Source organism: Fulvia fulva, chromosome 1, assembly GCF_020509005.1.
Source record: "Fulvia fulva chromosome 1, complete sequence".
Lineage (NCBI taxonomy): Eukaryota > Fungi > Ascomycota > Dothideomycetes > Mycosphaerellales > Mycosphaerellaceae > Fulvia > Fulvia fulva.
In genome coordinates this window covers 2303732-2329893 of record NC_063012.1, presented here as the reverse complement: position 1 = coordinate 2329893, position 26162 = coordinate 2303732, and the positions used below count along the sequence as shown (strand labels likewise).

Here is a 26162-nt window from a genome sequence, read left to right as displayed (position 1 = left end):
AAGTGTCCAAGCCTAACAATAATCTCCCTCCCTCGATCAAACGAAGCCTCCTACCATGCATGCCAGCCAACTCACAAATCTCTCAGCCGCTTCTAACGAAGACAAGCAGGAAGCGGCACCCCATCCCGTCTCAACACCGCTTTCATCGCCAGTACCTCTCCCCGCAGCTGCGCAACTTGACCCTCCAAATCTTTCAATCTAGAATTCGTCTCCGGACACGTCGAACAAACTACCAGCTCTCTCTGTGGCAGCGCTCCCGACATGGTACACGGACCCTCGTAGAATTTCACAGCATCGTGCTTCCTGGATGGTGACGGCTGCATGCTCTTACTAGCTTTGACCTTGTCCCAAGGACTGCACGGTGGTCTCCCGGTAGCGACGGCATTCACTGCTCGCTCCGTCAATGTACCGTCCTTGCCTACTGGTGCCCGAGTCTGACCGGTCCTAGCGGTGCGCGTCTGCTTATTCGGACTAAGTGACGAAGTCCTAGGAAACAAGTTTCGTAAATCCTCCGATATCAAAGAGAGCGATGCCACCGGCGACAGACGCGACTGAGCAGTGAGATACCTATCACCGTCTCCGTCGGTCCAGCCATCGTGGGCAGGGAGGGCTTGTGATGGGTCTGTAGGTAGTCCTGTGCTGATTGTGCCCTTCGAGGTTATTCTGGATCGTGAGGTTTGCCTGGCTGGTGGACGGGTCAGAGGTTTCATGCGGCGCCTTCGTTTGTGACTCGTGTCGTCCTCCGAGCCTGATGTGAACCAGATGTCAGTGCTGTGAGAGTCGGCATTAGAGTCAGACGGCCAGGTGCTTGGATCGTGGACGTGTATGCTAGGCGGAGAACGAGGCTTGTTCGAACGAGCTCTGGGTGGGGGTCTGATGCTGGAAGCCTTTGATCTTTGACTGTCATTTGCTGAGCCAGTTCGCTGCACTGCGGCATATGATGAGAGAGTGCCGTATCTCTGATTGGTAAGATCATCCTTGTTCAGTCTGCGAAGATCAGCCAACACTTTGGCGTTTGAGTTGATAAGTTTTGGCGAACCACTGTTAATGCTTCTGGTCGATCCATCGCCGCTCTGTTGAAAGGTGATGCGCCGCTTCGCTCGACTAAGAGGTGACGCCTGGCTGCTCACGCGATGCTTTGGCTTCAATGAGGACACTTTGTCGCTCTTGTGAGGTACACACTCGGATGCCGCGGAGGTGAAGTGGGTGGATGGCGACTTGGATGTAGCCTGACCAGGTGAGACGGCGGCCGACGAGCTTAAGAGTACTGCAGGACTCTTGACAAAGGTTTGGCTCGAGATACACGGGCGAGTACGCGGCGAATTTGACACCAGGCGCTTTGCCGGGCTCTGCTCTGCCGGGTTCGATACCTTGACCGGTGAGAAGAGATCTTGGTAGTTCACTACTTGCGCAGAGCCCGTCGGCTGACGCTTTGGCGATGGCGTATACTGGACAGTGCCCTGTGCTTCTTCATCCGGGTGGATAGTGAATTGTCGAGAAGGTGGTCTGGTTCTGAGCTCTGCAGGGAGTCCAAGGCCTGTCCTTGCGGGCACAATCTCCTTGTGAGCTTCTTTCTGCGCGGCTATCGTGGGTGGTGAGGACACGACCCTCTGTTTCGTGATGGGAATGGGTGGTATGGACTCTGCATCGCTGAAGTGCCGTCCCAAGGCATCAGTAACGTGGGACTCGGGTGCAGCACCTTTCGCCCACTCAAGACTCAATATCTGCTCCTCAAGGCTGCTGACAGCTCGCTGAGCGAGGAGCAGACCAACGCTGTCATATAGTTGTACCTTGCCGTCGAGACGACTCACTGCGATGATACTGCTGGTGCTTGTGGGGCCTCCGATCGTGTGCGAGCTGGAGCTGCGATTGCGACGATGCTCAGAAGCGACTTCTCGAAGTGAGCCTGGCTCAGCTTTGGCTCTGAGACCCCATACAGCAATGGAAGTAAGTGGTGCTTTCGCATGCCAAGTCCTCAATGTCTCGCCACCTTTTGTGAAGTCGATGAGTTTGCACCGTCCATCTCGACCAGCGGTGATAGCTCTGGTCTTGTAGCCAGGCAAGAATGTGATCCCCGCTATAGGTGCCGCATCAGCATCCGCCGCTGTAGCACGGTGTACTTTCTGCAAATGCGCTATCTCCCCGTCGTTGACACTCTGCTGATTTGCATATGTGCCCCGATTATTCCTTGGCATCTTTGTCGCATCGTAGGCCGCAACTGTCCCATCACGGAATGCCAACAGGAACACATTCGGTCGCTCGGGATGAAATACAGCGCAGCACACGGCTGCGTCAGAGGCCTGAGGCTGGATCTTGAGCGGAGAGGTATTATGCGCAAGGTTCTTCAAGAAGACCATTGGAGGGTCCTGCGATGCCGAGAGCATGAGATGGCCGGTAGGCGAGATAGCAAGTGCGACAGGAGCTGCGTGGTGCGTCTGAGCTGGATCCAGCAACCTTTGCTTCTCGGTACTGTAGTGTTGTATCGCTCCACCTGATGTGGTTGAGAGGAACAGTGATGTCGCATCAGGCGAGTATTCCAGATGGCGGACCTCCTCTCGCGGCGCGTTCAGTCCCCAGCTCTCGTCTTTCCTACGCCTCGCATCATGCATAACCACAACATTGCTGCTGGCGACGGCGAGGACTCCTGATCCATCCTTGGCTTCCCGTGCCGCTACAATGCCCCCTGCTTTGCTGCGAAATATAGGCCGTATGCCGCTTCTGTCCCATGCGAATACATGCCGCGGTGTGGTAATGAGCAGATGGCTGTTCTCGGGGAACACGAAATCCTGTTGTGCTGATGTGTTACGGGGTGTAGGACTGTTCTTGGATACTTGGCGAGTCGCCGGCATGTTTGATGTACATTGAGTTATGCTCTTTCTTCTGGTGGTCAAGGTAAACAAAACATCGCATTCGGCCCGAACGTCCCTGTAACAGATCGGCATTGTGCATAGGCAAGATGTCGCAGATGAGAGCAGGTGCGATGCCGGATTGCAGAGTCGAGGGAGGCTCCTTCCGAAACAACAGGTGGCAGTGCTGGATCGCGATGGCTAATTAGGGCGGTGGGAGTGCCATGAGCGGAGCTCATAGATTGAATAAGAAAACGTCTCCTGTTAGCGATACCTATAGACTAAGCACCTATTTTGTATGCCACACCTGCGCCTTCGTAGAGTTCGACCATTTAGATCTGGTATTCCTTAGCAGGTGCAATATTGTGTATTTCTCCAGCGCCAGTATCTGCGTTAGAATTCTCGGGGTTGAGAGTAGCCTGAATCGTTGTGACAGCCGGCGCAGGGCTTGCTGTGCGATTCGCTGCAGCAGCGCTGAGTCTCTGATCGAGTGCCCTCAGCGCAAGAGCTCGTCGCCTCTCGGCTTCAGCTCTCCGGCCGCCTCCACCGCTGCCACCTCTGTTGTTCATTATGCTTGGCAGTCCAGCTTCCGATCGTGACGCAGCGTTCTTGTTGCCAGCCTCGATTGCCTCATCCGAAAACGGTGTGCAAAGTCGCAACTGCACCAAGGTGTTGTAGACGCCGTCGCAGATGGGCGCAAGTACGGGATGGACAAGATCAGGGAAGAAAGCAACGAACGCAAAGGTATCGCTGGCATCTCCCTTCATGACTGAGCCTTCCCCACCCGTAGCTGTGCTTGATATCTCTGAGATCCGGAAAAAGCGCAGATAGATCCACGAGGTGAGGAAGCCAAGTAGACTTAGCCAAAATGCCGTGTCCGTCCCTAGCAGTGGTCCAGAGAGCATGTTGGCCAAGACAAATACAGCCGGAAAGTGCTTGATGCGCATTCTGATGACGCCTTTGAAAATGGACACAGTATGTTCCGGCACTAACTGTTTCAGCGACACGAGGAAGCCAGCCTCAAGAGCTACCAGACCATTGAGAGGTGTTGGACTGTTGAAAGGTCAGCTTGATCATGCATCGATGCTTCTGTGCACCTACAATTCAGGACTATGCCCTGTAATGCCATGCCACAGCGCGTAGAGAAAGAAGGTGACAATGTTGGGTATCATAGTAATGCACAGTATCGCCTTCGCAAACTCTCTGCTGCCCCAAGCTCGCTCTAGGTATTTCCCTCCAAAGTAGACCACGCTTGCGCTGATGGCCATTGACACCAGGTTGTTCTCCACCAGTGCTCCCGTCAAGAAGGTCCACGGATATCGTATGCTCTTCGTGGGGATGAGCACAAGGTAGGAAATGGCCCATTGCGGGCTCGAGAGGTAGTTGGTCGCGGCGATGGCTGAAGGAGATGAATCAAGGGAGTTCCTCCATTTGTTCGTTCGCAAGACGGCGTTGAGGAGGGACAGCGTGATGACGACGAGCAGCAGACCGCGTGTCAGCGGCGGCAGATTGATGCGTAGCGGCATCCTCGAGTGGGCGCGGAGGAGGCCGTATCATGCCCGGAAGTGCAGATAGAGGAAGATTGTCGACCTGGTCGATCCAAATCGCGTGTTTGAGGATAAGGTTATTAGCCGCGCGACTGCAGGGGTTCCTGGCACCAGATCTCGCTTGCCGGAAGTCGTGGTGGCGCAGGCATCGCGAAGGGAAGGACTGGGCGGTGGGGAATTGCTGTGAGAAGATGAGTGCAGATGATGGCTGTGAGGGCCTAATGTTCATGGAGTCAATGGCAACTTGACGACAGGCAGATCAAAGCGCATCAACGGTACCAAAAACTGCTTGAACAGATGCTTGGAAGTGGGAACACAACGGGAGCGTGGTGTGTGGACTGTGGAATGGAGGACCGGATCGTTCCAAGTTCCAAGCTTGCGGGATGTGTCTTCCTCGCTCTCGACGACTTGCTCTTCCAACAGCATAACAGCAGCATTCACGATACCACGCATTCTGTCGCATACGGAACACTACTTCCACCACACATTGACCCCGCCGCACCACAACAACCACTATTTTGCGACATTACATGCCTCTGCGAGCACGAGCGACACTCCCGGTCCAATAACGAAGTCTAGCATGTCCTCGGCGGCTGCTGCGCTACACAGCGACCATGTCAATCTTCTGATATTCCGCTATCTGCAGGAGTCAGGCTTCGAGAGTGCAGCCCTTGGCCTCGCCAACGACTGGCACCGTCCGAAGGATTGTCGCGACCCCGAAAACTACCCATTTGCGCACGAAATACGCAGGAACGAGCTGATCTCCGTCATCCAGGAGGGCCTGCACCATGACGCGCTCCAGGCACGCGTGCGGAAAAGCCAGCGTAAGTACAGGTGGACGGGAATAGACGCACGAGAGAGTATCGAGCGACAGGATGGGCGGGCAGAGCATGGCGCGGCTGCGCGAGCAGCTTCGAGTAACAAGCGGAAAGGCCGGCCTGCTGTCATGCGGCCTCCTGACGAGTTCCCAACCCCAGCGCCCAAGCGACAGAGGAGGAGTGAAGGAAGTGATGCGCAACTCAACGGCGATAGAGATGCGATGGACGTCGATGCGGCATCTGCGGATGCAGAGGGAGAAGACGACCCAGATGCTGTCTCGCCGACTGTGCACTCTGAGCCTGAGCAGCCTGAGGTCATGGATCGATACGACAGTATGGACATTGCGACCCAGACTGAGATCAAGACGGGCCCTAAGACTAGTACCATGTACTGGAAGCCAGACCAGTCTGATACTCCAATCATGCACAGTTCCTGGAATCCGAGCCTGGACGATGCGACTGCACATATATTGCTGGTCACCGGCCAGTCGTCATGTCGATACTACTCAGTACCTGACTCCATTGATGACGCAAGGCAGGTAAGTGTGCAATAGGCAATTTTCGATGTCGTTCAAGTAAGCAGTAACTGACTATATGCAAGATTGAAAGTATGGACGACACACTCGTGCCGGAAGATGGCGCCGTTACTGCCAGCACATGGCGGCCGGATGGTAAAGCAGCCGCTTATGCCTGCGAATCTATACGGGATGAGCCTGGAGGCGAACAAGCGGCAGTCCAGATGATCTTCGAACGATTTAGAACATCCGAGTTGCACAAAGCGTCTTATCCATTGGGTGCCCCACTACTGGAGCCATATGGCATGATACTCTTCCTGTGCTACAGCCCAGACTCCCGATACCTCCTCGCAGGAAGGACGAAGGAAGGCGGCGCCCTTGTTCAGGTCTGGAAAGCACGAGACCCAGAAGATGATGGCGCCCAGCCCATCGCATGGCGACTCTTCGACAAGCAGATGCTGAGCGCCACTTGGATCAGCAACGAGACATTCGTCGTCTGTGGCGAACAAGGACTTTCGTGCAAGTATCAAGTGGACCAGGCACACGAAGAAGTAGCCGTGGACGGCCTTGCCCAGCTCTCGGACATGCCAGATAATATCTTGACGGGACCAAGCAAGGTACAAGGCCTGATCACACACAATGCGAATATCTTCGACTTCTCGTACGCCCTCGAGAAGCTCGTCATCGATAAACGTCACAACATCGGCGTATTCCAGTCGGCTGAATCGAGGAAGCTCATATTTACATGTCGCCTGCACAACAGGGCGGCCGAGATAGGGTCTGACCTCGAAGTAGACATTCCAGAAGGTTTGACATCGTTAGAGATCGCACCTTGGGAAGAAAGAGAAGACGACAAAGCAGCCGTGCTCGACGCAGAGAAGCCAACCCTGTTGGCAGCCGCCTTTGAAGATGGCAACTGCATCATCTACGAGATCACCAAAACCGACGAAGGCGCCCCGAAATGCGACGAAGCTATCAAGCTGACCCTCCAGGAGGGCCCTGCGATAGCATCGCAGTGGTCACCGAATGGGGAGCATCTTGCGGTCGCAAATGAAGAAGTCGTACAAATCTGGTCCGTGGAAAGCTTTCAGCCAAAGAATGGTGTCCGACACGCTGTTGATGCAACCGTCGTGTGGCGGCCCACATCCGAAGCTGACGAGACACTTGGCGAGAGCATTGGCGATGAAGAGAAGACAGCTTTTGAACCGAGTCTCAGCTGGAGCGCTGATGGGGAGAGTTTGGCGTTTGCGGCAGACAAGCAGGTATGTTTCCTGTTCAAGGTGTCGAGCTACTGCTAACGTGTATCAGATCGCCGTCATCAGGTTCAGACCTTCACTGCAGAGTGAAATTCCGGACACTGAACAGAATGGAAGAATCAGCCCTTGAGCACAACATCGAAGAAGCGGAAGCACAAGCACCTCATAAGCAGACACGCGATCAGTATACGTGGACGTGGCTCGATGTCCACAGCACTTTGGCTACAGTCTTAGGCCTCTCGACTGACGCTATTTTATGACTTCCAGCCTAGCCTCCACCGGCTACCAGATTGGCTACTTCTTCCAGCCCCGTCCTACTGAGCAAATTCATCCGCCGGAAGATGCGGCACGTCCGCTTGCCGTTCAAACACCCCAGGCGTCGACATCTCAGCCCATACCGGCAAGCACAAGGAGATGAACTCATCATCGAGCTCATCCCGAAGTCCTGGATGCAACATGTCCCTGCAGATGAACCTCTTAAGCTTTGGCGAACCATCGGGCCTGATATCGAACGTTCTGAAGGGCCGTATAATCAGCCGATACGCAGTGAACAGCTCCTGCCAGCAATCATCCAATTGCGCCGTCCCGACACGCTCTTTATCGTCCAAGATATGCGAATCCACATCCGGCGCAAGCTTGACGTCCAATTCGTCGATATACGGCAACAAACCCCGAAAGTCCATGTGCGTCGCAAAAGGCAGAATCGCCGTATACGTAAACTTCCGCAAACTCCTCAGATCCATCCCACCCTGGATGTGCGGATGGAACGCTCTTCGGTTCGAGGCCAGCAGGTCTTTGATGGAGTAGATGAGAGATGGGGGACCTCGTTCGAAATACTACTGCGTGTCAGAGTGTGCTCCACACAACAGAAGGTGGTGTCAACGATGGATTTGATATCTTGGACACGTACCTCGTACGTGGCGTAGCCTTTGAGGAAGGAGCCCTCGTTCAGGGCTAGTGTAGACCAGGGACGGAGCTTGAGAATTGAAGAGGCGGCGATACCTGGGTAGACTTCTGGGATGCCGGATAGGGAGGCGTAGTCGACTTGAGGGATCGCATTGCGGCTGGCGGGCCCGGAGCTGGCGATGCAAAGTTCGAGGAGGTGGTATTGCATGTCAGAGAACGCCCAATCGCCAAAGAGATCAATGGCGCAATTCGTCAAGCAAGCCATATCAGAAGGGCACGCGACGATGACGACTCGCGATAGCCCCAGGCGAGAGCAGACGTGATGCCAGAGTTCTGCTGCTGCTCTGTAGCGATAGTCGCTTCGGGCTTGGTAGTGGGGAAATCGGTCTGAGGTTGGGAGCATGCGTTCTGTGAATAGTACCAGGCTTCGAACGTGTTGTAGCAAATCATTCTGTTCGAGAAAGTGAAGGTAGTCCTTGAGGGCGTGGTACATGCGGCCTGCGCATTGGAGGCTGCGTTTCCGGGTGTTCGGGTCGATTGAGGTTGGAGTGTCGTGGGCGGATGCTTCTTCTTTCGCGTGGGAGAAGAGGGCCCAGTGGTATGCGTCGATGTCGTAAGATATCGTCCTGCTTGAGGCATCGGTTTCAGTGCCTGGATAGTTGCAGAGCGGACATGCCAACGCCTCCTTCGATGGCTCGTCGGATAAGCTGATGCATGAGTCTCTGAACAGCAGCGGTAGCACTGTCCTTCGCCATCGCCTTGAAGTGCGGGAGATATCCTTCAATGCATGATGTGGAGAGATTGTGATTTCTAGGCTCGGTTCCTGGCGCGCGTTGAGGGTCGAGGGCGCGGGAGTGTCGAGGTAGCTGAAGATTTGCACGAGTAGCTCGACGGGTAGTCGGTCGATGGAGTTGGCCATGTTCGATGGGGCGATGTCATGTACATGTATGCCGTGTCGTTGATTACATGTACGGCTTTGATGGCAGGATCGATCGGTTGACGATGCCAGTGCTGCATCTTTCACCACACGAAATCAGTGAAGAGACGACCGGAGAGTGACGATACTGTCGTGGCGGCCGTGCGTACCTCTATGTGGAGGTCGTAGCGGCGATAAATGTCAACACTGAACTGGTGCGCCTCCGTGACCTTTTGTGCAACAACTTGCCTCCTGCGAGCTACCTACGACCGACCGGGGCAGCTTGCTTTGGCCTCACTCTTTGACACAGACATTGCTCCTCGTCACTCTTGGCTGTTCTTGTCTCTTCTGACTTTTGGCTCATAGAGTTACTTGCACACAAACACCATGGCGGAGAGAATCGAGCCGACAATGCTGGACAAGCTCCTCTTCGCGCCTGTACTGGCAAAAGTGCTTGTGGCCACCATCCTGAGAGCAGTCACATTGCCACTGACAGCTTTCACCGGAGGATCAAGAGCCAACCAGCCGATGAAAGACATCGTCTTCGCAGCCCTCCGCACGCAACTTTCGTCCATCAACGCTGCCCAGGAACAATGGACTCTTGCCACCACAACTGAGAAGAACTACCTGGACTTTGCTGGGAAACAGAAGTTCCAACCTGAATCCACTGTCTTGAACTCAGGACTGCGATTGCACTGGCTAGGCCCCAAGACTTCGGAGAAGGTCATTGTGTTCTTTCATGGAGGCGGTTATGTAGTGCCGTGTACCGATGGACATATGAAGTGGCTGCTGCATCTTCAGACGGAGCTTTCGAAGAAGACGAGCACGAGCACGAGTGTGATAGTGGTAGGATATACGCTTGCGCCACGTGGGCAGTTTCCGAAGCAGCTGCAGCAAGCCGCCGAAACACTGGCGTGGCTGGTGGGTAAGCAGGAGAGACGGCCGAGAGATGTATGTTCTGTGCCTCAGCACTGCCGCTTCATACCCACATACTGACATCTTCTAGATCATCCTCATGGGCGACTCAGCTGGCGGCAACATGACCCTCTCCCTCCTCTCACACCTAATACACCCCCACCCCGACGCCATCAAAATAACCCTCACCGAACCCCTGGCAACCTCAATCCTCATCTCCCCCTGGGCCCGCTTCGACAGCGACTACGACAGCTGGAAACGCAACGCTACAAGCGACATGATCCCACCCGCCGGCACACACCGCTGGTCCTCCCTCTTCCTCGGCCCCAAACCCGCCAATCCCTACAGCGAGCCCTGGCGCGCGGACGAGAAGTGGTGGACAGGCCTTGACAAGGTCACGAGTGATGTGCTTGTGTGGGGCGGTTCAGCGGAGGTGCTGGTTGATAGTATTGAGGAGGTGGGAGGGCAGTTGAAGTCGGCGCATCCGAGGACTGAGGTTGTTATTCAGAAGGGTGCAAGTCATGAGGATTTTATTGTGGATGTGTTGTTGGGGTATAAGCATAAAGCGGAGGGGACGAAGGTTATTGAGAGTTGGCTCAGTGAGAGGATTTGATGATGAGGGTGCGGTTGATGTGATAGGATCATCTTGCAGAGCCTAATGACCACCATGTAGCTGGAGGTTTCCCAGCGCAGTGCATCGCGAGAACTATTGACATGAGCACCATGCCACTGGAGAGTCCCAGCTCCATACATCACGAAACTATTGACAACGTACACGGGCTGCGAAGAAGCTAGTATATCTCGTATGTCTACTCAATATCAGTCGCAACTGCCATATGATGGTCAGAAGGCAGCTATATTAACAACTCTTTCACTGCCTGAATCAGGAAGACACTCTATACAACCTGAGAGTGAGACATACATCTATAACATACTCCAATAGTCCCCACCCCGCGTCATCTTCGCAACAACAGCAACAACCTTGCTCGGGCCTTGACGAAAAGCATACGATCGATAGCTTCAGCATCGCATAGACAACAATAAGCCTTCGGAACACTTAAAGCTTGGGCAGCACTCGATATAGATCTTGCTCTGTGCACGCCTCACTATGAGCTGACAGGGTAATAGTGCCTGCCGATCACCGAGGTGGTATGCAAGCTTGCAAGTACACCATGGAAAGGGAACCGTGGCTTGAGGCTAAAACGGAAGAGGCTCAGAAGGCTCAACGAGCGACTAGAGGAATCAGGAATGACAGCGAGCGGCGTTGCAATAGCGTAACTGTTTGGGAATACTGTACTTGAAGGTTGAAAGTCACATTGATTGATGGGATCCTGTACTGTACTGTATGAGAGAGAGAGGGTGGTTTTGTGGTACTTACTTCTGCAAGAAGTGGTGGAGTGGTGGTGGCCGTCTTCCTGCTGATGTGATCTGTACAGCAGTGAAGGGTGAAGGGCTTACGAGGCTTAATCAAAACATTTGAGGAACCACTCATCGCTGTCGTCGCTGTCATACTTGCCTTCGGCGCCTGGTTCGTTGTGCGTCTCGTTCTGAGGTGTGGAGTTCTTGAGTGTAAGCACTTCACGAGCATCGCACGGACACCATGGCCTATCGCACGGTGCTTGGTGCTTGTAGCCCGGCGGAGGCTGAACCATCCATGGCGGTTCAGTCAATTCGTAAAGGTAGTTGCAGCCAGCCTTGTTCCTCCGGACATGTATGCTTCTCGTGCTGTTTGCATGTCCCGTTGTGGTACCAATGCTGGCAGATTTTGGCTTGTGGCTTGAGACCTGATGGCTGTACGGGATGCGCTGGCTCCAACGCGTGCTTGTCGGTAAACTGCCCTTCCTGGTTGACATTCTGGAGAACAGACAGCAGGTACCCAAAATCTATGTCTCAAGATGCGGTGGATGTCCAATTGACGGAGGCGGGCGGACCGCTGGAATCTGACATTGTTCCTGGGTCTCTCTGTGTGTGTGATATGTGATACTGTGTCCAGGGATCCATCTCGACTAAGCTGCAGGGCGTAATGAGTTGGAATGTGCTTGTGTGGTGCTAAGACTGGAAATTGGGTTGGTGTCGTGGAGCAGGTGTGGTGGTGGAAACAAGAGCCGTGTGAGGAATTCTAATGGGGTGATAAGTCCGTGACGCGAAGCATATCGTGGTTCAAGGATATTTGAGAACTTCGCGTGCTTCTGTTGCAGAAATAGCTCGGAATATAACGCAAGCACCCCCTACCGGCTTGTCGTAGATGTGATGAGTCGTGCGTGGTTTGGATGAATAGTGAGTGAGTTTGCATTTCGCCTCGAATGCATCCAATGGTTGGTTTACCTCGCACATTCAAGTCACTTGGAGCTTGATCACATGGGGTACATAGTGAAGCTCGTGACACGTCGCTGGCAGCCACGGCATGTGCCATCGTGAGCTTCACTTCTGAGCCATGGCTGAGAAGTAATAATAAGCGGGGATGCTCCACGCTTCACTTCTGAGCCATGGCTGAGAAGTAATAATAAGCGGGGATGCTCCACGGACCACGGTGGGCTGGACAACCATGAATGCTTGCATGCAGTCACGCACGCCTCAGTCAAAATCACGGCCGTTGCAGAGTATAGCATGGGTGCATGGAAACATCACGCTCGTTGTTGCCAAGCTAACCGTCGATAGTGGAGTTTGCAGGGGTTCGTTGTGACTCGTGAGGCGCATTCGGCACGGCTTGTTGCTCCTGCTCTTTTGCGGCACTTGCCAAATTCTGTATTGATGAGCCTCTCGTGATACATGTACATGTAGGTTCTGTTGCCAGCTCAGAGACTTCTGCGAATTGCAGAGCTGGACGTCAAAAATCGGTTGCTATGGTTGCTCGTCCTGCGGAAGCAAGGAGACCAGGGAGGAGATGCATCGTGAAAACGCCGATTGGCCTTGACCAGCCATCACCGCAGACGTTGATCGACTAACGATGGGGCCTGCATCATGCATCTGCCACCGCTGCACGACTCTGCCGCCCGCATGCGGCTGACTCGTCGAACAGTGGTGCTGCCTCGAGGAAGGATGATATGATAAGATGGTGTTAGCATAGCACTGATGCCGTATCGATATGAAATCGCGCACAGGCATGGTCGCCCGGTGTATTCGCGGCAGAGAGAGACAGCGATGATGCCTGACAGGAAAGCACAGCACACAGCAGCGCCCCCTGCGACATGCACGAGTCGGTCTGCTGCAAGCCTGCAACGATAGCCGCCATGCAAAAACACTGGCTCCGAGCCAAAGTGGCTATTTGCAAGGTCACGTGATGGAAGATCAAGCAGATTGACCGCCGTTACGCCTTCACCCGCCTGTGCAATCCTCCAACAGGATGGAGCAGTGAATCTGATGAGGCACTCTCCGAGCAGCCCTGATGAAATCCATCTCTAGGCTATCGATGCCAGAATTGGGGCGGCACCTGTATCCGGCCCAAATGGGCGTCTCAAAGGTCGCAGCTACAGTACCAAAAGGCCAAAAGGCTGGCATGGTCCGAAACCTTCTTAGACAACAACCTTGGACTAGCATTGCCAAGTGCAGCCAGAATTGCGCAAGGCCATGCGACGAGGCCCAATGCAGCGGACGCGGTCGTCGCGAGTCGATCTAACACAGCTAACGACCAGCGCGATGCTGTCTAGCAGGGGGAGGCGGCGTGGAGCACTGCTCGCGCACTGAAGATCGTCGGCTACTTACCGAAGATGAATTTCAGAAGGGTATAGGGTACATCCCCGTCCGCACGAGAGAGTACCATGAAAGGCTGTTTCGAGTCTAATGTGCGCCCCATCACGCCTGTGTCATGCACATGAAGCTCTGCTTAAAGGAGCCCTGGCCCTCTGTCTCTGCTTGTGGACGACTTGCAGCACCCGTACCGCTGGAACAATCCCACGAGATGCCACACGATTGATACCGAACACCCAACCACCAGCCGGAATGGAGCGAGGCGACTCCCCGACGCCGAGCAGCGGATCGCAGGACTTCAGCAGCCGCGCACCTCGAAAGTCAGCATATCGCCTGTTTCCGATTGTCGAGCCAACTCCGCCAGGCACTCCAGTGACGCTGCACTTCAATCAGCAGCAGCGCGCCTCCATCTCAAAGGCCGCCGCTTCCTCCCGCCGACGATCCTCATCTTCCGAGAATGCCGCAAAAGAGTCGTTCCCAGCAAAGGTGCATGCGACTGGCCCGTCGAGCACGATCAGAGACATGCGGAAGGCCAGTCTGCCAGAGATACGCCCTCTAGTGACAGTCAACGAGCTTGACGTCGATGCCATCGAGGCAGCGCGACTCCCTCGGCCTCACACTGCCTTGGACCGTGCGCCGCAGGATGAAAACGGTTCATGTGTCAGGACGGAGGCCTCGCGGACTGAAGTCAGTGATGCCCAGCTGCGAAACCTTGCAAAGCGACATGTCAGCCTGGGCACCAAGTCGAGTTCCAAGCCTCCCACTACAGTGTTCGAATTGCATTCCCATGGAGGTCGCTTGCGAACAAGAGAAAGACCAAATCTGCGCATTGCCATCAACAAGGATCGGTCAGACGACAAGCCGCTACCGCTACCTCCCAAATCACCAGAGTATCCCCGGAATTATCCTGAGAACACTGCGTCTGTTTCCCCCGCCAGACAGTCTGGTGCGATTGCGTCGTCCGGCCGTCCAGTCACTCCAGTGCATGTAGCGCAGCAGCAGTCGGTCACACCTGTCAGCGGGGACGTCAAAGTCGCCTGGCCTGCCGTTCCTGGCCGACGAGCCTCCATCAAGAGAGCGCCTTCGCCAATGCATAATCTCTTGTCAGGCGACTTGTCATCGAAGCGCACACCTCGAGCTGGCGACTTCAATTCAGCGTCGTCCGACGTCTCTGGGCGGGCCACGGCAGCTGTCGAGCAACCGCATCGCCTGACATTGCGAAGTCGACTCTTGTCGAGAGAAAAACCGACACAAACTGTTAATGTGCGACCCACAACTCCGGAAGGGCGACGAACCAATGCCAGCAAAGACTGGACTGATCTCGTCCGCTCGGCACCGCTCATGAATAGACGTTCAGTGACGCCAGATCCGTCATTCGGGCGGCCAGATGATGCAGGTATGCTATCAGTCAAAGACATCTTTCTCAACGCTACAAGGCCTGGTTCGTCTCGAAGCGTTCGCGAACACGACAGCACTGCACCGCACCCGACGCTCTCGAAACCGGCTCCAGAGAACACAGTGCCAACATCGCTGTCGCGATCTGCTGGTGCAGCACTAGCCGCAGCGAGGGCCAATGTGGCCGCGCTGCGCAACACAGACTCTCTGGGTGGCAGTCCCGAACATGTCAAGACTCCCGCCTCGGTCCTTGGCACATTCAGTCGTTCAACTGCAGACCTGCTTTGTCGGCGCCCCTCTAGTCCTGGACCAGGTGACCCTGTCATGATATTGAAGGAACTAAGCGAGCAGTACGAAACACTACATGCGCGATACGCAAGCCTCCGTGCCGACCGACAGAAGCTCTCGAGCAGCATTATTGAATCCTTGAAGGAACAAAAGCCAGGTCCAGACTATGTGAATACACTGCTCGCCGACCAGCTTACGCTCGCCGCGACGAGCTCATCTATGGATGTCTGCTTTGCCCGGTTAAAGAGTCTTGATTGTCGGCGAGAGGATGCCATAGCCGCGTTAGTGGCGAAAGCTAGCCAGCTTGAGATGTCGCCGACGGACAACATTGCAGCTATGATCGCGTCAATGGCAGTGTCGCGAAAAGGATCTGGGACGACAGAGTCAAGTCGATACGCACCCACTGGACGGTCAACGCCGGACTATGGAGAAGGCTATGGTTACCATCGCTCCACGCAGCCGAGTCTACGAACAGTTTCCTATGGTAGTGAGGGAGAAGGCATGGAGGATCGCAGCTCATCTTTGTCTCGTCAGTCGTCGGCAGGTGGTGAGAGCAATTACTACGCAGAAAGCACAGAACGACAGGCACCAGAAACGATACTCGAAGTGTTGGAAAGCCCTCAACCGACTCGAGTCACTCATGAGCTGGAGACAGTGCACAATCCAAATGAATGGAAGAGCTCACATCCCTCTCTACCTTCAGTGACGAAGCACGAACCTGTATGGGCATTGGACGCTGTTGTTGGATCTGGAGCTATCAACGATACTACGCGTCTGGGCACCTCTGGGTCTGATGGGTCATTGGACGCTTTGCTGGGACCACACAAGCCACGAGTCGAAGGTGCGAAAGCAGCAAAGGTTCTCGGCTTGCTGGATCAGTCGCTGGACGACAAGGACATCCTTATGCTCAAGATCCCAGATCTTCTCAGTGATGCGCTCAAAAAGGATACTAATGCCGAGCGTGACCGCGAAGACGCATTCTACAACGCGAAACAACACAGTACTTCTTTGCTCTTGGTATTGCCTGACGATGTTGAGGACCCAGTCTCACCAGATACAGGTGACCTGGATCTGCAACTGCAATCATTTCCCCGGCCACAGCGCCTGTCCTCCCTGCCCTCGCCAAACAAGCGAGATACGGCTGGCTCCATGCTCACGAATGGCTCGTCCGCTGAGTCGTCGAACGGCGAGCAAGATACCTCGCCACCTCCAAGATCTGGTCGCGGCATGACTAAAACAGCCAGCATTTCGAGTGCAAAAGCTGGGAGGAAACGCGATCCCTCGGCACACACGATCCAGGTCTATCTGGAGCAAGACGATATTCTCGAATACTACGACGGCGCTTACAGATCACGGCGAACATGATCTATGCCAGACACACCATCATCTCCTTTTGTGAATTATACCCGCCAATGCATGGCACCTTGCTTTGTTGTACGATTGTATAATAGAAGGGAGCTAAAATGGACTGCACCCTGATCTGACGACATGTAACGACTACACTATGTACGATAGCTTACTGAGTCTTCACGGGCTATTTTGAGGCCATGTTGACTGCACCAAGCAGAAGGCTTGCTAATGAAAGACTGTAATATCTCTAGGGCTATCTCCTACATCGGACCGCGGGCACCGCCACCAATTTTGGTGCTTACATAATCTGACACAACATGAAGCACCGATAATTTGAGTGGCTTGCTACGGGTCTGAAAGCTTTCCGTGTCGCGATCCAAGCGTGCACATAGGCAACAGCCCATTATCAAAACTTGAGGCCACGTACGCCAAGAATCAGGTGACTGATTAGTCACCTATAGCCTCTTCAAGCGCAACACTCGTCTGTTCTAGATAGACATTTGTAACACATAGTCTAATCTTGAAACACCCTATCTAAGCCCGTATTATAATTTCCTTTATAAATAACGTAATAGTTATAAGCCCGACTAGCACTTACTAACATTTACTACAATAAGGAAGCCCTAAAGTAGACTTTATATTATTATAAAATACTATTAACGTGCTTTACTACCGAGCGGGCTATACTACCGAGCGGGCCACTTTTACTAAGAACTGTACCACTTCTATAGATACAGCTATATAACCACTATTATAGCGTATATTGTCTTTAAACGAGGCCAAACTGACCTTAGCTGTCTAGGCTACGAAACGCGACGCGATAATCACGAATCGACTTGCTATAAAGGTATACGACGCGTCTCGAACTATACTAGGGTATCGATTAAATAGACGACCCCCTCGGGGTGACTACGAGCCTAATTCAAAGAAGCTTATAGAGCTAGAAGAGATAGTGATACTTAAGTATATACTCGAGCTAAATCTTAGAGGTTTTCCGCTATTAAAGGCTAGTATACGAGCAATAGCCGATTTATTACTATAAGAGAAGGGTCTCAAGCCCGCTAGTCTTAATTAGACAGACAGGTTCATTAGGCGGCATCGTGAGCTAAAGGTTCGTATAACACGTAGATACGATCGTTAGCGAGCTCTAATAGAAGATCTAGACGTTATCGAGAGGTAGTTCTTACTTATACGTAATATAAAGGAGAAGTATAGCATCCTTAACTAGGACACCTATAACTTCGACGAGATAGGGTTTATAATAGGTGTCATTACATCTTAGAGCGTCGTTACGCGTTTAGAAAGGCGTAGTAGAAAGAGGAAGGTCGTTTAATAGGGCAATAGAGAATAGGTAATAGTAATTAAGACTATCTATATAGACGGAATAGCGCTCCTACCCTACGTTATCCTTATAGGCAAATAGCATATTAGTACCTAGTACTAAGACGGCAACTTAGGTCTAGACTGGACAATCGGGCTAATAGAGAACGGCTAGACTAATAATAAGTTCAGTATACGGTAGCTAGAGTATTTCTAGAAGTATACTATAGCTCGTACGACTAGGGTATAGAGACTGCTTATTATCGATAGCTACGAGAGCTATAACTCGAAGGCATTCTAGAATCTATATAAGGAATACAAGATCTTAGCCCTATATATACTATCGTACGCCTTGTACTTACTCTAGCTATTAGATATAGGTTGCTATTCGCCTTTAAAGAAGGTATACGGTACTTAGCTCTCGGGCTTAGTACCCTAGCGTATTACTTATATCGATAAAGTAGAGTTCCTACGCGCCTTCCGGGCAGCCCATAACGCTGTATTTAGATAGGAGAACATCCTATCGAGCTTCAGAGGCGCTAGTTTAGTTCTATTCAATCTATAGGTAGTAATAGACAAGCTTAATATTAAGCTACGTACGCTAACCCCTCTAGCTCCGGACTCTACCCCTTAGGAGTCAAAGACACTACGAACTATAAAAGAATTCGACTCTTAATCAACACTAGTAACGAACAAAATGCGTGCCCGGGCAGGTTTATCGCCAAACTCGTTATAGGAAGGGGTGTATTAGCTTATAAAAGGGAGTAGAGAGATAGCGTATTAGATAGCTCTTATACGAAGCGAGATTAGTAAGCTACGTAAGTCTAACGAGGCCCTTATATAGCAAAAAGTATAAAAGCGTAAGTATATTCAGTCTAGAGGGTCTCTAACCTTCGATAAGGCGTCGTAATTAATACCTCTAGAGGATACTAGGAGGTAGGAAGTGAGTAGAGAGTCGCTAGATAGTGTTCGGCTAGTACTAAGGCTACGACTCTATAAGCGATATAGCGAGTCAGAGCATAACGTACGTACCTATTAAGTAGACTTACTAGATAGCGAATAATCTAAAGAGGAATTGTCCTCCTAGTAACGATTCTATAGGATGTCGTCGTATTAAGATACCGTAGGTTAAAGATTATTACGCGGAGAGGCAGCTTGATTCGGCCGTATCTATTCCTATTATTACGCGTCAAGACGACGACGGCGCGACCGAGGAAGTCACCTATTCTACTACCGAAGGTACCTATCTTCGAGGCTATATCCTACTATTAGGGTAGATAGCTTGAAGTTTTCTTTACCCTATTTCTTTAGCTCTAAACGCCGCGGAGGTGCCTAGCTATATTAGGTAGCTCCTAGGCAATAGTAGCCTAGGCTACGGTACGGACGCCGCCTACGGCTCTATAGGCGAAGCTCCCCTAAGACAACTAGTAGTAACTTATAGAGGACGCAAAAAGTATAGAAACTAACGATTAGCTCCTATACCGGTCTCTATAGGTAATGATCACTTAGGTACGTACGGCGCTTATACTGTCGTATTATAGAGGGTAACAAGAAATGAGGACGACGTCCTAGGCGATTAGTAAGGCCACCCGGAATCAACACCCCTATAGCTAGGCATCGGTCGCGGTATCGGTACTAGGCCCCCGCCTAACGTATAATATAGTTACGATCCGTATTATAGTAAAGGAAGACTAGGCCGAAGTTACGAAGCTATCGAATAAGGAGCTCGCCTAACGAATCAACTAACTAGGGGTAGTCGTAGTGAACTAATAGTCTAACGGTACTCTATAGATCTATACTAGCTCTACTACTACTAGGAGGCACCTAGAGGCATAGCTATAGTAGGCATCTAAGGTTGCGGTATTAGCGAAGGTCTTAACGAAGCAATTTACGATCCTAGTCTACGACATGCCTAAGGAGTTCGACCTAACTAACTAAGGTCACCTACGGGCTCTCTAAGAGGACAACCCGGTCACTCTTAACTCTCTAATCTAGAAGGCGACTTAGCTCTATAGGAAATGGCTAGAAGGCAAGAAGGCCTCGGCGCTAATAGTATAGCTATAAGACGCGAAAGCGGCGGATCTAGCGATAGAACAAGGCCTAATCTAGTAATATAGCCTTAAGATAGTAGAAAAGTACTCCTTACTCTTTCGTGTCCTCTAATACTTTAAATGCTAACAGTATAGACACCAAACCTATACGTATATAAACAAGTAGGCCTACTCGAACTATATAGGAGACTATATGTCTAGAGACTATATATCGGCTACGAGACGGTACGCGAACTGTCCGGGGCACTACCTATCGTATAGCGCGGAATGCCTATAGCGGAAACTAGCGAAAAACAAGGCAATCATAAACAGAACCGTCGCCCTAAGATTCTATAGCGACCGTAAGGCTAGCCTATACCGGAACTAGTTAGCGGCGGTCGGGTATAAGCGCCCTAGGGCCGAGAATAATATAAAGGATACGTGACCTAGGGCGTACGGGAGGCCACGTGCCCTACTAGCTACGGCGAGGGAGTCTAACTAGGCCCGGCTCCCCTTTAGTATATAGCCGATAGGCGTAGACTAGGACGTATAAGGCAGTAGGATATAGGACGCTATAGAGGAAATAATTGTCGATGCCGATAACTAGCCTCGACACGCTTAGTATTATCTAGTATAACGTTAACTATAGTAAGGATATAGTCTAGAACTATTTCCTATACGAGGCAGACCCGTACGCCTACTACGTCCTAGTAATCTAGGAGCTATAGATTTACCCGTACTATAAGAGACTAACGACCTATAAGTTACTAGGCTATACAATATACCTACGAAGCAACGGTAGACCCCGTACGTACTTCTATATTAGTAAGGACATACTAGAATCCGACTAGGAGGTAGTATACTACGTAGACGAAGAAGGCGGGGGAGATATTACCTCCCTCTACGTAGGTAGCACCTAGATACACAACCTATATATACAACCGCTAGCCTCGAGGTCTAGCCGCGACCTAGGGGTCTACAGACACCTAGATAGTGCGCTTAAGAGACAAGGGTGCCACATCGTAGTAGGAGACTTTAACGTATACTACCCTTCCTAGGAAAGCCTTATATAGCCGTACCCTATAGCCGACGAAGTACTCGACTTGATAGCGAGCAACGTAATTGCCCTTAATACCCCGAAGGACCTAGGCACCTAGAAGAGAGGGGGACTCTAAGGCACGATCGACCTCTCCTAGATCTTAGATAGCTACTACTATACGGTAACCTACTATAGGATCGAATATAAACTCGAGGCGTCGTTAGACTATATACTATTTAGGACCTCTATTACGATATAGATATAACGTATACTAGCGAGAACCCCTAAGCTAAACTAGGGAAAGGCCTACTAGGCTAATATCTAGGCGTGCCTCGATAACTCCGAGAGGCTAGTCTAGATCCCGTAGTAGTAATATATTAGTAAAGACGAGATAGACGAGGTAGTCTAAGGGTTAATAGACGAGATAAGAAAAGCGACCTCACTTCACGTTCCGCTTACCTAACTAACGACATAGTCTAAACTATACTAGACGCCGAAGTGCACTACGGTAGTAAGAGAAGTAAGGAGAGCCCGCCGGGTATAGACGAGTAGCTATAGCGAGGAGGCCTAGAACGTATATAGGGAGGTATACTAATAGAAGAAAGCTATAATACGGAGGGAGAAAGTAGTCGGCTAGAGGGCTATAGTAGAAGAAATCGCCGGCAAGCTAGCGAGGATATAGAAGCTAGCGAAATAGGCCCGATAGGACCCTATATAGGGCCCCTCCTTCTCTATCCTAGCGCTATAATCGCCTAGTAGCCCGGTTAGCGACCCCGAGGCCAAGGCGCGTCTACTAGCTAGTAAGTTCTTCCCGCCCCTAGTCGAGGCTAATCTAAGCGACATAAATAGCTCTACCCCCCTAGCCCCTAGTATCGCGGTCCGATAGAAGGTGTCCGAGGGAGAAGTTGCCGCTATACTTAGGAAGTTACCGGCGAAGAAAGCCCCGGGGCCGGATAGGATCCTAAACGAGCTACTAAAGAAGTATAGAGATCAACTAGCCCTAGTAGTTATAGCGATCTTTAACGCCTACCTATAGACCGGATACTACCCGATAGCATTTAAACAAGCGACGATAGTAGTCCTACGTAAGCCGCAAAAGGAAGACTATACGTAGGTAAAGTCGTACCGCCTAATTACGCTCCTTAACACTCTTAGGAAGGCGCTTAAGAAGCTAGTTATAACGAGACTCTCCGAGGCGGTAGAGGAATACTCCCTACTCCCGGACACCTAGATAGGTACGCGCCTATAGCGATCGACGCTATCCGCGATAGAACTTATCACCTCTTAGGTAAAGGCTATCTAGTATAAGAATAGGGACAAGGTAGCTTCCTTGCTTAGCCTAGACATATCGGGAGCCTTCGACTACGTATTATACCCGCGGCTACTCTATATCCTAAGGTCGAAAGGACTCCCTAAGTAGCTTATTAACTTCGTACGGTACTACCTCTAAAACCGTAGTACGTCGATCCTAGTCGGCTAGTACAGAAGCCTATTTTAAGTAGTCTATACTAGAATCCCGTAAGGCTTAACGCTAGTACCTATTCTGTTCCTCTTCTTTATAGCGACGCTGCTCCTAGCCCTAGAATCCCAGAACACCGCTACGAGCGGCTTCGTAGACGACACGAACATCCTAGCGTAGTCTTCCTCGACTAAGGAGAACTATAGGCTACTAGAAGAGAAGCACAAGATCTACGAGGACTAGGCTAGGAGGCACGGGGCTCGGTTTGCCCTAGAAAAGTATAATCTAATACATTTTACGCGCCGGCCACGGTTCTATAATATATAAGCTTCTATCTAGATATAGGGGCACACGACTAACCCGGTAGATTAGCTTAGGATCCTCGGACTATAGGTAGACCCGGCGCTACGGTAGAGGAAGTACGTATAGGCAATATTATAGAAAGCTAAACAGAATATAGCATCATACTAGAGGCTTACTACGTCTATATAGGGCGCGGACTTCCGGTAGTTACGACTCCTATATACGGCTATTATACGGCCAGTCCTTACCTATAGTAGCTAAGTATAGTCCTTAGGCGAGAGGGCTTACCTATCGAAGGGACTCGTCGCGCCGCTAGCGAAGATCTAAAACTAATGCCTAAGGAAGGTTACCGGGGCATACAAGTCGACGCTAATAAGGAGGCTTAAGTACGAGACCGCTATACCGCCGATCGACCTATATATCTAGGGACTACGGACCTCCTACTTAGGCAAGTCGGCAAAGTACCTAGTATAGAAGGTTATTGCTAGTATAGTCGTAAGGGCCCGCGAATTAGTACTAGCGTATAAGGGCATTCGACCCGGAAACGAGCCGAACTACCGGGTAAGGGACGAATAGCTAGTAATACGGTAGGAAGGTAAGAAGCCGTTTATAGAGCAACTATAGAAAGAGAGGTGGAACAACTAGGTTATAGGGTATAGTAGACGCCCTTAGCTAGCGGGACAACCTAAGGAATAGTTAGCTACGAAATCCGCGGTCGAGCACCCCCCGAAGCTTATCTACTACCGCCTTACGAGGGTATAGAGTAGTATAGTAACCTAACTACGAAGCGAATACATCGGCCTCTAGGGGTACCTATTATAGAGGAAGGTTCTAGGATACACGAATACTAGCTACCCCTACGGCTATCGCTCCTAGAACGTACGGTACGTACTCCTCGTCTATCCGAGGTAGTCGCTAGGAAGGGGGGAGTAGATAGTAAAGGCGAGGAACCGGACGATTAGGGCACTTCTTAACAACGCTAAGGACCTACGACGTATTACGAACTAGATACTAGAGAAGGGCTGGCTAGAACAGTACCGCCTAGTAGGAGTAGTATAGGAAGAGAGGGCACGATATAGCGCGAGAAGACCGGCTAGGAGCGGGGGCTAACGGGGTAGTGACATAGACTACGTACGTTTAGGGGGAAAGCTAATCTAGATAAGGAGTAGTCGGGGGCGGGAAGGGTTTTCACCTATTCGGGTTTCCCTTTGTATATAACAATAGATATATACCTATATAGGCCGGATAGGGTCCTAGAACAGGGGAATGACAAATCTATCTATCTATCTATCTATATAGTTTATTTATAGTATAGCGCCTCCTCGTATAGACTAGATCGACTTTAATAATATAGACTTCGAGTACGATCTAATAAACTATAAGATCGCCGATATCTAAGTATTTAAGAGAGTAGTTACCTTACGGCCTAATACTATATATCTTAAAGTTAAGAGCACTATAGATAGGTACGCCTACTAGAAGGTTATACTCGACTACTCTCGAGCCTAGGTACGACGCTATTACGAGGAACGCGATCAAGTCGACTCTAAACTCGCGAAGCTCTAAAAAGAATATAATATCGTCTTCGAAGACCGATAGGATATAGCGACCGAACGAGATAAGATATAAGCTGATACTATGATATATTAGATATCCTAGGAAGACGCTAAGGCCCGTATTTAGATACTATAAATAGCCTTAGACGATACTGTAACTAAGGAACACTATAAGAAGATTACCGATAAGCTAGTAGGCCGTATTAACACCGCTAATAGCTATCTCGAGTAAGTAGAGGACGAAGTCGACTAACTTAAGGCCAAGATTATATAGTAGGACACTAAGATCTCGTAACTTAGGACATAAGCCCGGCTTACCGCCTTACTAAGCGAGCGAGACAGCCCGCCTACTTTTTCTAAGTAGTTACGACCCTAGTAATAGCCGTAGTAGTAGGAATAGTAGACTACTAGTCTAGAGGGATTCCTATAAGCCGGTACCCGTCGTTCTTAGACTCTAGTAGGTAGCGGCTATCGGGCCCGTACCTATAACCGTACTATTCGCGCCGGTTCTCTCGTACCCTTAGTAGCCCGTACTAATAATACTATAATATTCGCCGCCTAAACTAACTAATGTTTCCCCTATCCTAAAGAGTTTAATAACTTAGGCGAGCTCTCCTATATCGACTAGAAAGAGAGCTATAAGGACTCTATCGCGGTACGATATACTATATAAACACCTTGCCTTAATATCTTTAACTACGTTAAGCGTTATATCCTCGGTACCCCTAGGGATATTATCCGTACGGCTATTAAGAACGACGAATAGGTAAGCCTCGAGGATATATAGGACGAGTTAGACGGTAACTTCGGTAAGAATCCTCGAGACATTAAGCTTAAGGCTAGACGCGACCTATACTAACTAAAGTAGAAGTACGGCTAGGAGTTTAGCGAATATATCGTCGAATACCGCCGCCTTAGCGCTAAGGCCGGTAAGCCTATAGTGTCGTACGAGCTATAGATTAGCCTAAACGAGTTCTAGATAAAGAAGATAGAGGACTACTAGCTTATAGACCCTGTTAGCCAGTTCATTCGTATCGCTAAAGATAAGGAAGAGGTATATAATACCGTAAAGAGTATATATAGTAAGAGGGATAAGGATAAGGACACCTAGTAAGGCGGTAACGGGCGTCGTAGTAGTTAAGGACAAGGCTAATAGGGCTTTAGACAATAGAGCGCTAGTATAGTAATACGAGCCGCGCCGCCTACTATAAATAATACGCTTACGGTCTCTACGCGTACCTAGAACGCTAGCCCGGCCGTACGCCTTATCTCCTAGCGTAATACTATACTACCTAAGCTTATAGACGAACTCCGTAACTAGCTACGCTAGTAAGGCCGCTACTTCCGCTATCGTAAACCTAGATATACCGGCCTCGATCCCGTATATATTCTTTATAACTCCCGCGGTAAGTAGCGTACCGGCGACGTTAATCGCGAGATACCTATCGCTCTTAACGTTATAACCGACGCGCTAGCCCTCTAGATCGAAGTACTACCCGTTTAGGGAAATGCCTAGCTCCTTAGTACCGTTGCGCTAAAGGAGTAATATACGAATCTACGAATCATAAACACGAAGAGCAAGACTACGAGATATATACCTAAGAAGAAGAATACCTATATATAGTAATAGCTAAGAGAGACACCTATACGTATATATATATATATATAACTTAAGGAGTATATTACCTATATCTTACCGAACGACGCGTAGCGGAATCATCGATCTCTACGCCAAAACACGACACATTCGAAAGCTCTTATCAAGGCCATTCTAACGATATAAAAAGCAGGCCACTGCCCCTAGGACTAAGGGAGTTCTACCTTATTCAATCTGGACAGCTTGAAGCTCTCTTCACCCCGTTTCTTTAGCTCCAAACGCCGCGGAGGTGCCTAGCTACATTAGGCAACTCCTAGGCAATAGCAGCCTAGGCTACGGTACTAACGGCGCCTACGGCCCTATAGGCGAAGCCCCCCTAAGACAACTAGTAGCAACTTATAGAGGACGTAGAAAGTATA

The 26162-nt window shown here is 50.8% G+C and overlaps 7 protein-coding genes across 7 annotated transcripts; 3 read left to right on the top strand and 4 right to left on the bottom strand.

Annotated features, from left to right (window-relative positions):
• Positions 1-92: 92 nt before the first annotated feature.
• Positions 93-2849, bottom strand: CLAFUR5_00504 (uncharacterized protein; the record flags this gene model as incomplete). The annotated part of the gene is made up of 1 exon (XM_047899652.1): positions 93-2849. One exon carries the CDS (start codon positions 2847-2849, stop codon positions 93-95), a length of 2757 nt encoding a protein of 918 aa, XP_047756991.1.
• A 329-nt stretch (positions 2850-3178) lies between these two features.
• Positions 3179-4372, bottom strand: CLAFUR5_00503 (Rhomboid-like protein 19; the record flags this gene model as incomplete). Its single annotated transcript, XM_047899651.1, has 2 exons — positions 3179-3899; positions 3948-4372. The coding sequence occupies 2 exons, from the start codon at positions 4370-4372 to the stop codon at positions 3179-3181; spliced, it is 1146 nt and encodes a 381-aa protein (XP_047756993.1).
• Positions 4373-4973: 601 nt separating this feature from the next.
• CLAFUR5_00502 (uncharacterized protein) lies at positions 4974-7112 on the top strand (the record flags this gene model as incomplete). Its single annotated transcript, XM_047899650.1, has 3 exons — positions 4974-5750; positions 5813-6988; positions 7035-7112. The coding sequence occupies 3 exons, from the start codon at positions 4974-4976 to the stop codon at positions 7110-7112; spliced, it is 2031 nt and encodes a 676-aa protein (XP_047756995.1).
• A 184-nt stretch (positions 7113-7296) lies between these two features.
• On the bottom strand, positions 7297-7725 carry CLAFUR5_00501 (uncharacterized protein; the record flags this gene model as incomplete). Its single annotated transcript, XM_047899649.1, has 1 exon — positions 7297-7725. The coding sequence occupies one exon, from the start codon at positions 7723-7725 to the stop codon at positions 7297-7299; it is 429 nt and encodes a 142-aa protein (XP_047755779.1).
• A 1466-nt stretch (positions 7726-9191) lies between these two features.
• CLAFUR5_00500 (uncharacterized protein) lies at positions 9192-10332 on the top strand (the record flags this gene model as incomplete). The annotated part of the gene is made up of 2 exons (XM_047899648.1): positions 9192-9755; positions 9811-10332. 2 exons carry the CDS (start codon positions 9192-9194, stop codon positions 10330-10332), a joined length of 1086 nt encoding a protein of 361 aa, XP_047757005.1.
• Positions 10333-11182: 850 nt separating this feature from the next.
• CLAFUR5_00499 (uncharacterized protein) lies at positions 11183-11572 on the bottom strand (the record flags this gene model as incomplete). Its single annotated transcript, XM_047899647.1, has 1 exon — positions 11183-11572. One exon carries the CDS (start codon positions 11570-11572, stop codon positions 11183-11185), a length of 390 nt encoding a protein of 129 aa, XP_047755316.1.
• A 2086-nt stretch (positions 11573-13658) lies between these two features.
• On the top strand, positions 13659-16454 carry CLAFUR5_00498 (uncharacterized protein; the record flags this gene model as incomplete). The annotated part of the gene is made up of 1 exon (XM_047899646.1): positions 13659-16454. The coding sequence occupies one exon, from the start codon at positions 13659-13661 to the stop codon at positions 16452-16454; it is 2796 nt and encodes a 931-aa protein (XP_047755317.1).
• Between the last annotated feature and the right edge of the window lie 9708 nt (positions 16455-26162).